The sequence below is a fragment of the Lygodium microphyllum genome, chromosome 1 (genome assembly GCF_053477565.2).
Source record: "Lygodium microphyllum isolate KBCC chromosome 1, Lygodium_microphyllum_v1.1.10, whole genome shotgun sequence".
Taxonomy (NCBI): Eukaryota; Viridiplantae; Streptophyta; class Polypodiopsida; order Schizaeales; family Lygodiaceae; genus Lygodium; species Lygodium microphyllum.
The window spans coordinates 177,620,415-177,634,851 of record NC_141135.1 but is presented as its reverse complement, the minus strand read 5'-3'; the positions used below and the strand labels follow the sequence as shown (position 1 = coordinate 177,634,851).

The 14,437-nt window shown below is 42.6% G+C and overlaps 1 protein-coding gene and 1 non-coding gene across 3 annotated transcripts in view; one reads left to right on the top strand and one right to left on the bottom strand.

Annotated features, from left to right (window-relative positions):
- Positions 1 to 5,117, top strand: part of LOC148042015 (putative mitochondrial adenine nucleotide transporter BTL2) — a 33,736-nt gene extending 28,619 nt beyond the window's left edge. Inside the window, exons 4-5 of one of the 2 annotated variants that reach the window (XR_015691901.1) lie at positions 3,928 to 4,389; positions 4,524 to 5,117. Coding sequence is in view for 1 of the 2 variants with exons in the window: in XM_087684989.1 (XP_087541115.1) it covers positions 4,524 to 4,592 (69 nt within the window). In the remaining variant the exon portion in view is untranslated. The remainder of the gene's footprint in view (positions 1 to 3,927; positions 4,390 to 4,523) is intronic. The other variant, XM_087684989.1, reaches the window with a different exon arrangement.
- A 2,017-nt stretch (positions 5,118 to 7,134) lies between these two features.
- Positions 7,135 to 7,205, bottom strand: TRNAG-CCC (transfer RNA glycine (anticodon CCC)). The gene has a single exon. It is a non-coding gene; the product is annotated as a tRNA-Gly (tRNA).
- Between the last annotated feature and the right edge of the window lie 7,232 nt (positions 7,206 to 14,437).

Genomic DNA, 14,437 nt, shown 5'->3' with positions numbered 1-14,437 from the left:
TTGAGGGAGACTGGTTTTGATGATGATGGCTGAGACATCTTCGTGTGTTTTCACGTGCTTGGGTGCTAAGCTTTCTTATCAAGGATCAAGTGTCAACATGATTAAGTAGCTTTGATACCATGTAAAGCAATGGCAGGGCACTCCAACAGAGACATGAAATGTACGGCAACAGTGGACCACAATCTATACAACGCTTAGATGAAGAAGGAATGAATATGATGCAAGAGGGGCCTCAATCCTCCATGTCTTGAGGACGGGGGATAAAGCAAGTTGAGAGTGGTGTCAAAAATGCTGAGGAGAGCTTTGAGAGTGTATTATACTTGAGACAGATCTTGAAATGCTGTAGCAGTGGTCCACTAGATGTAAATCATGTTATGGCGGTAGTGGAGGGAGTGAAATGCAGTCCTCTAGGCAACGACATGCCTTGCCTTTGATGACTTCGGGCAGCAAAACGCAAGTATGCTAGACGTTGGTGGTGTAGGCAGCTCCACAAACAGCATGATGGAGGCGGAGGATGATTGCAGGCCATCTAGACCAGCTGCAACAAAATGCAAAGTTGCTATTTGAAAAGCACATTGTACAACAAGTTATTTGGTTGGAGCAGTGGTAGTAGGACCTCTCATTGCAGTAAACATAGATAGGTGCAGGTTGGAAATGGTGGAAACCGTTTGGGCAGTGCCTCTAGAATGATGGCATTGGTTGGAATCAGCAGGTTGAAGGTTGAGACAGTGCGATAAAGCTTTCAAAATAATGGTGACAGCAGCTGAAAAGCATAGTGTACAACAAGTTGCTTGGTTGGAGCAGTGGTAGTAGGACCTCTCATTGCAGTAAACATAGATAGGTGCAGGTTGGAAATGGTGGAAACCGTTTGGGTAGTGTCTCTAGAATGTTGGCATTGGTTGGAATCAGCAGGTTGAAGGTTGAGACGGCATGATAAAGCTTTCAAAATGATGGTGACAGCAGTTGGATGATGCAGATGGGCTGGCAATGGTAGACCTAAGTTGGGCGAGGTGTGAGGCTAGCCAATGGCTATGGCAAACCTCCAACGAGCTGGGGATGTTCTCTAGAGGGTGTGGACAGTATGTGACGATGGCTAGTAGTTGGTTGGTGTAGAATGATTAGGGATGGGATGGATACCTGCCACGAGGAAGTGAAATTTTGAGATGCTTTAATCTTGTTGATACAATTTGATAACATTTGATACACATGGCAGTTATTTCATGGTAATAAGCGAAGGACCTTGAGGTTGTAGTGGGTGTGAAAGGCAAAAGTTGTGATAAGTTATGTCAGTTGGGCTTTGGGGGTCAGTTGGTGTCAGTTTTGACCATGGGACAATTATTTGGCCAATAAGTGTCAGTGGTAACACTAGGGACTATCATTAATTAAATAATTAATGCCGGTTTAAGGATTAATAGAGGTTGGGGACCACTCTAGGTTGCAAATGGCCTAGCCAATTTAATTATGGATGGGTACATTTAATTTTGGTTAGGGTTAGAAGGGGTAAAATTCTAATTTCAAGATTATTTAATTTTTAAAATTGATTAAATGGCTAGATAATGCTAAAAAATGGGTTTAGAAGACTATCGCTTGGCAAAAATGCCCATGCCAAACTAAGAAAACGTTTTTGGGGGATTGGGTCTTAGCCATTTAGTTAGTTTATAGCTTGGGAGAGGGAGAGAGAGAGAGAGAGCTATTGATCCATTTTTTGATAAGAGAACAACAATTTGTTGTGGAAGACAACCATCTAGGGGCCTCAATAGGCAAGGGACAGCAAGGAGTCACTTTCTAGGGATTGGCAACAACATTGTTGATAAGGTGACAGCATTTTGGAGGTGCTTGGTAGTAGGTGACTGCATTAAATGCAGGCTAGAGGTAGAATTCAGGGTTTTCTCTCAAAGAAAATCGGATTTCTCTCTCATATTGGCTCTCTGTCACCTTCTTCAACCCATTCTTAGGAGATCTCAGCATTTCTCAGCCATTTTGAGCAAATCTCAGCTGAATTCAGTGGACAACAGAGACATCTCTGATGTAAACCTTAAATTTTTGCAGAAATTAGGGTTTCATAGCCACCTCGGGATTTATGCCAATTGGTGAAGGCATCATACATTGAATTTAGCATCTGAAATTTGTGTAATTGCCAATGAATTCAGACACTAGCTCATTCATTGTAATTTGGGGTAGCATTTGTTCAGTTGGTGGTTCCATTTGTGCAAGTCTTGTGTGAAGAAACCAAGGGGCAATTGGCTTGAATTGAGGCTTTTTGGAGTAGCAATTATGAATCTTAGCTTGTACTCATTCCATTAGTAATAAAGCTAAAGAAATATTGAAAGGGACAACAGGGTCAACAGGGTGTCCGAGATTATTAAGGTAATTTGTGCATTTCAAGTTATATTCATTTGCTTATTGTTGTAGTTAAGTGCTTGATCAGGGCATTACTGTCCTTTCCAAGAAGGCATATTGGTTTCAATGCCCACAATATGCTCTATATATAGAGGCTTATTGGGTGTTTGTCCCACTATTAAAAAATAAAGCCTTTTATTTTGGTAATCAGGTTTAGTTGCTTTTTGGAGATGATTCAAGAGAATAAACTAAACATTAAATTAATGCACGATAATAATTTTGAGGGAGGGATTTCTGTTTTGCCTTCATCCACTGCTGTATCTTTTGTTTTCCTTTTGCCCTTTCATTTTGGTGCCCCATATTTTTGGCCATGTGCCACTTCAGATTGCGAATCCTTTTTTGTCGGTGGTTTTGTGTCCATGTGCTATCCTAGTTTTGTCCATGTGCTATCTTAATTTTGTCCTATTTACAGGGCACCCACATTTCAGTCACTTGGTCATTCATGGCATCAGAACAAACCTCCCACACTTTGAGAGGGAGTGGGGTGTATATGTTCTCTCCTTTCTACTCTAGTTTTGGAGCATCATATAGCAAACAAATTCTGATGGAGTTATCTTCTTATTCGAGATTCTTCCTTTTTCCACTTTTTGACTTTGAGAGAGAGCTTTCTGTTTTTCCCTCATCCACTATTGTAACTTTTGCTTGCCTTTTGCCCCTTAGCACATTAGGGTTCTCATTTTGGTACCGAAAATTTCATTTAGAGGGGGTGTAGAGAGTTAGTCCATCTTAATTTTAGTTGCCCCTAAATTTTGGGCCATGTGCACCCTTTTTGGTTGGCCCACTTATGTCTATCAAGTGGCATCTCACTTTTGTCCAATTTATAGGGAATCAACTTCTCAGTCATAGCGCTGACTTCACATTCACACCCCATCAATTGCACATTCCCCTTGTTTATCGTGTGTAGATTCATTTGTGTTTCTTCCTCCATTCCCTTCCTTTCTTCTGCTGTGCACATCCCTCTCTCTATCAAAGCCTAAAGGGAAGGCAAAGGAAGGGCCTTTGTGAAGATGTTTGCCACATTGTCCCTTGGCAAGACATAAGGTCCAACTGCTTATCCAAAACCCACTAATGGTACTGGACCTGAATGCGCTTTGAACTGTGAAACATTGGGTTCCTCTTCAACTTGTGTTATAAGGATTTTTGAGTCAAACGTTGTGAATACATAAAAATAGGAACTGATGCCAAGGAGAACCTGCTGATCAAACGGCTCTGATGCCTCAGCCAACCTCTCTTCTATTGCATTCCTCCCTACCCCCTCATTTCATACCCCTGCTTTCTTCCATTTACTGCCCTGCCTGCTATCCTTTCCTCAGCTCGGTGCTGTCTATTTCTCACTCATTCTTCCCAGCCTGCAAACTCTGCACTTTACCCTCCCCTAAATGTCATCTTTGGCCCTGCCTGCCTTGCTACCTTTGTGCCCATCTCTTCTACCTTCATGATGGCAACTCTGCCTGCTGGCATCTGACTGAACAGAACCTCTGGCAGCATTGTACACTCCATCTTTGAGTTATTATCTATGTATTGCAGGAAGGCTTGAAGATGTCATTCCTTTTGACCTGAGAGTTTGCAGTGCTACAATATACATCCCCTGTTTTCGAGGAATTGATTGTGAAATGCCTCACACAGAAAGCGAGCATCTGGAGCTTATACAGGTATAAGTTCTCTGCCATTGCAACAAGGAAGAGCCTGCAATATGCACAGTTGCACTATGGAGAGAAGGGAGGCATTGAACAAGCAGTATTTATGGCTGCAAAAGGGCAAATCACACTGACGCAGATAGTGGCTGGAGCTGAAGAATGTGTACACAGGCTCTCCAAACAGGAAGAGAGAAAACAAGTCGCATAGGGGTGAAAAGAAATGTGAGCTGCAAAGGCAGCACTCCGAATGTGGCATGGCCACAATAGTAATCCACACAGTAGGTGGGTCAAAGATGCGCAGGACAAAGACAAGACCGTCTTGATTATACTCCCCCAACCACACCACAAAAAGGCATGTGGACATTGTCAGTTGTGAATTGACAAGTCTCTAATCAGGAGGCTTGATTAGGATTAAACCTACTTAAGTATGTCTATAGCACTCTTCCAATGTCTTGCATGTCATGATTAATGGTTGCATGGATGCAGGTGTTACCATCAGCGGCACTCAGTTATTTAGTGTATGAGTCAATGAAGACCATATTGAAGGCCGGCTAAGATGAAAACTCGTCGTTCATGCAATGTCAAGCTGGTGGCATTCCTGATATGTTGAACTGTGCAGTTTCCTTTTGTGGTAGTAGCGGGCTTGGCCACTAAAAATTTGCTAGCCATAATATCTCTGGTGGGTATATGCTCAGAATTGAGGCATTGGGACAAAACATTGCTACCCCATTGTCTGAGCTATAGTGCGTCTGTTATGACTTTCTGGAAAAATCTGCAGACTGTCAGATTTTGATTTTGGCAGTGCTATGCCGCTGCAGGCGAAAGTGAACTTGTATAATGACTCAAGTTTTTGAGCTTGTAAAGGCATGTATACTTTACGACACAATTTGTGTAACTTCCACATGGAAGGTTTTCATGTTTGGTCAATGATTATGCTGTGTTTGTTCCTACAGCAGATGCCTATGCTAACTCGCTTGAATATTGAATGTATATAACTTGAGGATTTTGACATGGTACGAACTTTCACACAAAAGGTTTTCTTGTGTGGTCAATGATTAAGTTGTGTTTGTTCCTGCATCAGCTGCCTGTGTCAACTTGGCCAAATATCAAATTAATGTAACTGACTTGTGGATTTTGGCATGGTATGAACTTCTATTGAGTCAATGTTAACATTTTAGCTTTGTATGCATATGATGTTTAGTAACGAGGTTTGTAAGTTCATATTGTAATGATATCTGCCAAGTGTGGTATCACTATACCAAATGTGTATATATGGATTTTTTATAAATTCTGTTAACCACATCATTACCGAGAAGTTCACGCAAGGTACTTTCAAGTAGTTTCATATCAGCTTCAGTATGCCTTCAAATCAAATGTACAGTTGCATGTATGGGCATATGAATGAGCACATGCTCTTGCCCGACACTGGTGGCATGTGGGGAAACATATCTTCATAAACCAAAAACCCGTTTGTAGGATGCTTATGTCGTCATAGGGTGCTGGGCCTAATCCTACAATTAAGAATATTGTATGATGATCTCCCCGAGGAATATTGTATGATGATCTCCCCGAGGTTGGTTGTCTACGTCTGATTTTGTTCTAGGATTCTTTTATTTCTTCCTCGTTGATCACTTCAGAAAACCTTTAGAGAATCTTCTTTTTGACATTTTCATTCAATTGGACGTAGCTAGAGCACGAAAAGTATGTATGATACATAAATAATCCTTTGGTACATGTCTTTGGTTTGCTATTCTGAATGTCTTTAGTGATTGATCATGACCATTGTTCAAAAGTTTAACATTGCCATGCCTTTGGATTTTGAAAATCGGCAGTGTCATAATCAGGACACACTAATCGTTAATGGAATTTCATTCACTGAACAAACCAACAAAATCTCAATTGTCCGTGGGCTGTCATGAGGGTCAAACTTTATATCCCTTGATACCTAGATAATGCTTCATGAATACACGAGGCAGCTCACACATTCTGTGGTGAAGTGCTTTGAGCTCGAACCAACAATTGCAGGTGGTGAGCACACATCGAAAGCTCTAGAAAAAGATGATCAAAGTGTGTTACAAAAGAAGTTTTAAGAGTGAAAATGTGGTCGCTGAAAACAAAATGATTGTGAGATTCCCAAAGTTGTCCGAGAAGCCTATTATCCCAGCCAATCGAAGAAGTGCAAGGGAGACCATAGGGAAACAAGAACAATGCCAACGATTTAGAAGAACTTCCCAAGAGCACTGGAGGGCAAATGAGCTCTCAAGTATGTTGAGATGCGGTTGAAGGACCAGGAGGCAGGGCAGCCCAGCCCAAAGAACTTGAATTGTTTCCTGAGGTGCTGCACAACATAGACACGTTGATCCCATGAGGCTGCGCTTTGCCACATGCTAGTTAACCATTGGCAAGCCACCAACCAAATAATGCCATAGGAATAGTATTGATTTGAGAAGTGTGCTTTTCTGGATTATATAAAGATGTATTCATCACCATTTCAATGGTTCATCATAGATGCATAAAACCTTTCACATGCTTTGTGATCGATCCATTGTTGAGAGGAGATAAGATACATGGATTTAACAATGAATGTAGTTGAGATAGAGGTTGGCCCACTGTAAACTCCAGTATGATGAATTCTTGGAATGTTGATCCGAAAGAGCACTGGGCGCCAAAGGAGACAAGAAATCATTCACAATCCTGTGACCAGCCTTGCTGCCCCACACACACAGGATTCTATCCTTTGTTTTTTTCAACATGGGCGTAATCTACGCCATAAGCCACTCTCAATGGTTACTAATTATTGATTCCGTCAACAGAAGGTGATCAACTATGATGAGAACGCATGCTCCTTTTAACACGGACCTCTTTCTTAGCATTGGTACCTCACAACTAAGAAAAGGGATTATGAGCATTGATCAATCAATTACACGCTTGGCGAGAGAGATTTTTGTTAGTGTGTTATTGCCAAAGGAGCTATAATTACTCAATGTCGTTGTCACTAGTTAAGTTATACACGTTAACACGTTTGGAAAGATGGATTCAAGGAGTTATAATTACTCAAGATTGTCGTCGTCACTAATTACGGCAAAGCAAAAAGGACTGCGCAGCCGGGGAATCGAACCCCGGTCAGTACCGTGGGAGGGTACTATGATACCACTACACCAGCTGCGCTTGTTGCAAGCTGACAACCCAACTAGTTTTTCTTGTCATGAAAACTCTCTTGCTGCAAACTCCCAATCTGCTGGACTAGAAAGAGCCCCTCAATGAAAGCTCCAACCGAGACAATGAAGGCTGCGCATTATTAAAACCAAAGAAATCTCAGCTCACGAAGAAGATTTCTGAGAAAGCCGATCAGGTCCTTGACTGAGGCTATGATTGGACGTGCTGGATTTAGACACGAAAGGGGTTTGTATTAATGGAAGTACTAGTGTGTGCTAAACCACGTTGTGTGATCAAGGTCAGGGCTCACATCAACACCTGTGGGTTGTGGCCCGCCTAATCCCTTGACAACCGACTCAACACGTGAACTTCTCCAATTACATAATTGACATTGACCTTGGTGACCAAGTGGAGCATAGTCTTTTTTTTTCCTCATGGATGACGTGTTTGATCACTATGTTGTATGCATAGGTGGTGTGGCACATGTGGGCTAGGTCTTTTGTTAACACATATATGGGCATGCGATGATTTGAAATATTTGCATTAAGGTTGTGAATGCATGTGTGATTCTAAGTTCAAACATGTTTTTAACATACACGAATATTTTTGTCAATGACTAAAGTGCACATATGTGTCCATGTAATGATGTATATGTTGTCTATGTATGTGTTTGGTACATTGAACATATTGAGTTGTGTTAAAAACATGTTTTCTAAATAAATTTTGAGCATGTGTGTAAGCTTTGTGTGTGGTTATTGTCTATGCGGGTGTGTTGAGTTTGAAACTTCTGTATTGATGCTTGTGCATCTGAGTGCAAATGTAATTGTGTTGTGTATGTGTCAATATGCCATCTTTTATAAGAGTTTTTGCAATTATACATGTGCGTAATCAATATTTTGTGCAAGGCTATATGCGTGTTTGTGGTATGCAATGTACACCCCTATATTTGAGAATTTTGTGCAAGGGTGTATACATATTTGCATGCATCTAAACATGTCGATCTTTGGGTTCAAGAAAGGGTGCACATGCATGACATAGGGATGTGTGTAGATGTGTGCCTCAATTTTAGTTGTATAGGGAGGTGGGAGGAAGTAAAGCTATGTAAGGTTTTGACGGCGGGGGAAGGGTGAGGGTTATGTGTGTTCAAGATTTTGGACATCTTTTTCGATTCTTTTTTTGATTGGCATGCATAGTTGTGTGTGGGTTTAACTTTTTGGTGCACATATATGTGTTTCTGGATGGGTATATTGCCATCTATGTGTTCATGGTACTCGATTACTACTATGTACATACATTTCCATGTGCAATTTATGTGGGTGTGTATGCCTAGAATTTGTGTGCATGTGCATAATGGTGTGACACTTGTTGCGGGATAGGTCATTTTATGCATGTGTGGCCATGCAACCTTTTGAATTATTGGAAGTGCATGCACTTGTGATTATATGGTTGGGGGGAGGGGTGCATTTGGATTTTTGAGCATACACGTGCCTAGGTTGAACCGTCTTTTGAGCATACAAGAATATTTATGTTGATGACTATGTGTACATTAGGCTATGTGATGATGTGCATGCTTTCTATTATCTATTAGGCTATATTTTATGCATTGTGTGTTGAATACATGTTTGTATGTATTTTGAACCGAAAAGCTTTTGAGCATGCACTTAACCTTTGTGTGGTTTGAGACATGTGAGTTCATATCTGTGCATGTAAATGCAAAGGCATCTTTGGTGGTATCTTCCTATAGGGCGTGTGAAGTGTACACATATTTATTTGAGCATTTTATGCAAGACTATCCTAGGCACTCCGGTTGTTAAAAGCATGGCGTCATGAAGATGGAGTGTGCTTTGCACCCTAACCTACAATTTGTGTGGTAAGAATGTTGTTGGCCATAAAACTTCACACATAGATTTGATATTTTGTTATTGTGACCATGTGACTATGTGGTCCAACCCCAAAGCTTCTCATGAGGGGGAAAGGGGCCTTCCATACTGAAAGTTTGCATGATATATATAGAACATAAAAGCTACATATATTATCTTATTGATAAAAATAAAACTAGATATAAATATAAATATATAATAGTAATTATGCATAATGTAACAATATATTATTACTATTATATGTGTGCGCGTGTATGTGAATGTATATATGCATGCGTGCAGATACATGTATGTATGTATGTAAAGTTCTTACTATTGCATACACCCATTACCTATACATTAATCTATATATGCATATTAATTAGTATAACATAATAATTAACTATTATTGTACATATTTACACTAAAAAATGACATTGTATTAGATATGCCACTAGCCCAATTTGCATGCGCATCTAAACACTTGTATATCCTTACCTGCCTCATAAAAAGGTCCATAATGCAAAGTAGACTTCACGTACCTTAGTATGCATCTAACTGCATCCAAATGAGTCCATTCGTTTTTTCTTTTATTTGTGGCTTATAATGGCTACATGCATATAGAAGTGTTCATCATTTATCACGCCACAATGTAAGGACTACCCAAATAAATAATATGTAGGGTGCTTCCATGTCTCAGCTACAAAAAGCAACCCCACAATGGGCCTAGCCAAAATATGGAGTATGCTTCCATTTTCTACACTACAAAAATCACACAATTACGTGAAATTTGAAACATATACAAAACCATTTAGAGCTGAACACAATGAACTTCAAACCCCGAGCATAAGCAGAGCATGTTGCCCACCCAACAAAGCCTCAAATCGTTGCTTGGTTGAAAAGGGGAATAAACAATACAAATAAATATGGAAAGCATTAGACCATCAATGGTATTCTTTCCATACGCCAACAATATATAGCTAAGGTTCCAGATATGTTTTAGTTTACATGGCTCAAATGTACACATTTATACTCTCAAATAGCATTATATGGCTTACCTCCATCTAATTCTCATCTCCTCACTCTCAAAAGATGACGTACCAGCGAGACAGTAGGGTTGGCGGGGAGGAACATGGAGTGAACTCGATAAACTTGGAGAAAGAAGAGAATAGAAGAGAAGAGAGAAGAAACTTTGATGAATGGAATGATGAAGTTCCGAATCATGGAGTGAATGTGATACAAGGAAACAAGGGTAAGCACAAGGAAGATGATGAAGACAACCACGAATCATGAACCACAATGTCCTCCTGAAGGGGTGTGAGGGTAGTGGAGAGGCTAGAGAGAAGAGGTGATAGACTGAACGAATCAGTCGTAAGGAATGAATGAGAGTGGCCTATAAATAGGCACAGTCAGTCTAGGATGGCGCTTCTTTTTGGGGCTGCAAACCCTAAACGCAAAACGTAGAAACGCAAATTGAAGGTGAAGGGTGAAGGGTGGGCGAAGAACTTCATGTGGAGTAGGTTCCCCCTCTGAGGTGGGAGATGGAAGGGCCCCCACTGAAGTCGAAGAAGAAGTAGATGCCCCTTTGAGGGCAAAGAAATAACATTACCCTCTGAAGTAGATAGGGAATCCAAAAACTCATGGATCACGGACTCTGAAATGTCTGATGACGAAGGAAGTGTGGCCAGTCGTGCTGAAGAAGGTAATTGGGGTGCCGAAGAGCTCCCAGAGGTAGCCTCTCGAACCTGAGTAGTTGAAGGTGGGAAAGGGTGGGGCTCAAAATGAGCAAGAGGTGGGCAACAATCACTGTCTCTCAGTGGAGCGGATTGGGTAGCCAAAGAAGAGGAAGGAGTAAAGCAGCCACTGTCTCTCAAAGGAGCAGGCTGACGAGGAGACGTTATCAAACAATCATTGTCTCTCGATGGAGCGGATTGCAGAAACACGGGTTGTGGTAGCCATTATACTCGAAAATAGATGGGAGAAGACTACTGCTGGCATTGTGACGAGATCTCGAGGAGGTCATAGCGCCAATCGATCCTCCATGTGCTCGAAAGAACTTAGTGTACATCGGATGCGTTTTATTGCCTTGAGCATAGTACTCTAATAGCCGATGCAGAACAATCTTTGTGGCCCCAAAAGGAGACGTGGCACAAGGAGTGCCTGGTGGAAGATGCATCTACTCCGGAGGGGTGGGGAGCTAGGGTCGAAGTTGACAAGCATTGGTGGTGTGTCCGGTGATGCCACAGTAGGAGCACCCATTAGTCTGGTCATTTGTTGGTAAAGAAGCCATGGATACCAATGTGCCTTGCTGAAGAAGGAAGATTTTAGCCACCTGCCTCAAGGGTTGTGAGGGCAGTGTGAAGCATGAACCGCAATGCCCACCTTAAGGGGTGGGAGGGTAGTGGAAGGGTTGGAAGTGAGTTGCCAGTGGGGAGGAGGATGCGACCAGTAGTAAGAGATTGCAACCGATAGAAAAATGCATGTGAGGAGGGAAAAAGACTAAAAAGGTAGGCAACAGGTCAGAGAAAGACTAAAACGTAGGCATGACAGCCTGCAAGAGAGAGAAAGACTAAAAATCCAGGCAGGACAGCCTGCAGGAGAGAGAAAGACAAAACGTAGGCATGACAGCCTGCAGGAGAGAGAAATAATAAAAACACAAATAGTAGGTGAGAGAAAGACTAAAAACGCAGGCAGGACAGCTTGGAGGAGAGAGAAAGACTGAAAACGTAGGCATCAGGACTGTGATGATGTGGCAGGCTGTACGACAACAAGTCTACATAGGAACAACAGTCACCTGGCTAGAATCAGCTCCCAAGTGCGTGAAGAGGGATGGAAATCATGCGCTAACTGATGAAGACTGCAATGGACAGCTTCGGCTGAGATGTCCTTTGCAGACGGGGTGTGGGCAGCAAGCTAAAACACTTGAAATTTGCAAAAACGAGATTTTGATGCAGCGGAAGAAGAAGAGAAGTGGAAGCCGAACCCGCCACTAGTCTTTGCCTTCACTCGAGTGGAGGATCTTTGCTGCTGTTTGAGAAGATTCAACTCTGATACCATGTCAAAAGATGACGAACCAGCGATATAGTAGGGTTTGTAGGGAGGAACACAGAGTAAACTAGACAAACATGGAGAAGAGAAGAGAAGAGAGAAGAAACTCTGATGAATGGAATGATAAAGTTTCGAATCATGGAGTGAATGTGATACAAGGGAAAAATGGTATAGTAGCACAAGGAAGATGATGAAGACAGCCACGAACCACGAACTGCAATGTCCTCTTGAAGGGGTGTGAGGGTGATGGAGAGGCTAGAGAGAAGAGGTGATAGACTGAATGAATCAGCCGTAAGGAATGAATGAGAGAGTGGCCTATAAATAGGCATAGTCACTCTAGGATGGCGCCCCTTTTTGGGGCTGCAAACCCTAAACGTAAACCCTAAACACAAAACACAGAAACACAAAAACGCAAACTGTGGGTGAAGGGTGGGTGAAGAACTTCATGTGGAGTAGGTTCCCCCTCTGAGGTGCGAGGTGGGAGGGCCCCCGCTGAAGTCGAAGAAGGAGATGCCCCCTCCGAGGGCAAAGAAATAACATCTCCCTCTGAATCCCCGTCTGAAGTAGATATGGAATCCAAAAACTCATGGATCGCGGACCTTGAAATGTCTGATGACAAAGGAAGTGTGGCCAGTCGTGTTGAAGAAGGTAATTGGGGTGCCGAAGAGCTCCTAGAGGTAGTCTCTTGAACTTGAGTAGTTGAGGGTGGGGAAGGGTGGGGCTTAGAATGAGCAAGAGGTGGGCAACAGTTGCTGTCTCTTAGTGGAGTGGACTGGGTAGCCGAATAAGAGGAAGGAGTCAAGCAGCCACTGTCTCTCGAAGGAGCAGGCTGACGAGGAGATGGTATCAAACAATCATTGTCTCTCGATGGAGCAAATTGCAGAAACGCAGGCCGTGGTAGCCACTGTACTCGAAAATAGGTGGAGAAGATTGCCGTTGGCATTGCGACGATCTCCAGGAGGTCGTAGTGCCAATCGATCCTCCATGTGCTCGAAAGGACTTAATGCGCATCAGATGCGTCTTATTACCTTGAGCATAGTACTCTGATAGCCGATGCAGAACAATCTCTGTGTGGCGGCCCAGAAAGGAGAGGTGACACAAGGAGTGCCTGGTGGAAGATGCATATACTCCGGAGGGGTGGGGAGCAAGGGTCGAAGTCGACAAGCATTGGTGGTGTGTCCGGTGATGCCACAGTAGGAGCACCCAGTAGTCTGGTCATTTGTTGGTAAAGAAGCCATGGATACCTGTGTGCCTTGTTGAAGAAGGAAGAGGCTAGCCACCATGAACCACAAACCGCAATTTTTGCCTGAAGGGATGTGAGGGCAGTGTGAAGCATGAACCGCAATGTTTGCCTCAAGGGATGGGAGGGTACTGGAAGGGCTGGAAGTGAGTTGCCAGTGGGAGGAGGATGCGACCAGCAGTAAGAGGTTGCAACCAGTAGAAAAATGTAGGTGAGGAGAGAGAAAGACTAAAAACGCAGGTAGTAGGTGAGAGAAATACTAAAATGTAGGCATGACAGCTTGCAAGAGAGAGAAAGACTAAAAACGCAGGCAGGACAGCCTGCAGGAGAGAGAAATACTAAAAACGTAGGCATCAGGAGAGAGAAATACTAAAAACGTAGGTATGACAACCTGTAAGAGAGAGAAAGACTAAAAACACAAGTAGTAGGTGAGAGAAAGACTAAAAACGCAGGTAGGACAGCTTGCAGGGGAGAGAAAGACTGAAAACATAGGCAACAGGACTGTGATGACGTGGTAGGCTGTATGACAGCAGATCTGCACATGAACATCAGTCGCCTAGCTGGAATCAACTCCAAATTGCGTGAAGAGGGCTGGAAATTAGGCACCAACTAATGAAGACAACAATGGACAGCTTCGGCTGAGATGTCCTCTGCGAACGGGGTGTGGGCAGCAAGCTGAAACACTTGAAATATGCAAAAACGAGATTTTGATGCAGCAGAAGAAGAAGAAAAGTGAAAGCCACGAGTCTTTGCCTTCATTGGAGTGGAGGATCTTTGTTGCTATTTGAGCAGATCCAACCTTGATACCATGTCAAAAGATGATGTACTAGCGAGACAATAGGGTTTGCGGGGAGGAACACGGAGTGAACTCGACAAACATGGATAAGAGAAGAGAAGAGAGAAGAAACTCTGATGAATGGAATGATGAAGTTCCGAATCATGGAGTGAATGTGATACAAGGGAACAAGGGTGTAATAGCACAAGGAAGATGATGAAGACAGCCACGAACCACGAACTGCAATGTCCTCCTGAAGGGGTGTGAGGGTAGTGGAGAGGCTAGAGAGAAGAGGTGACAGACTGAATGAATCAATCGTAAG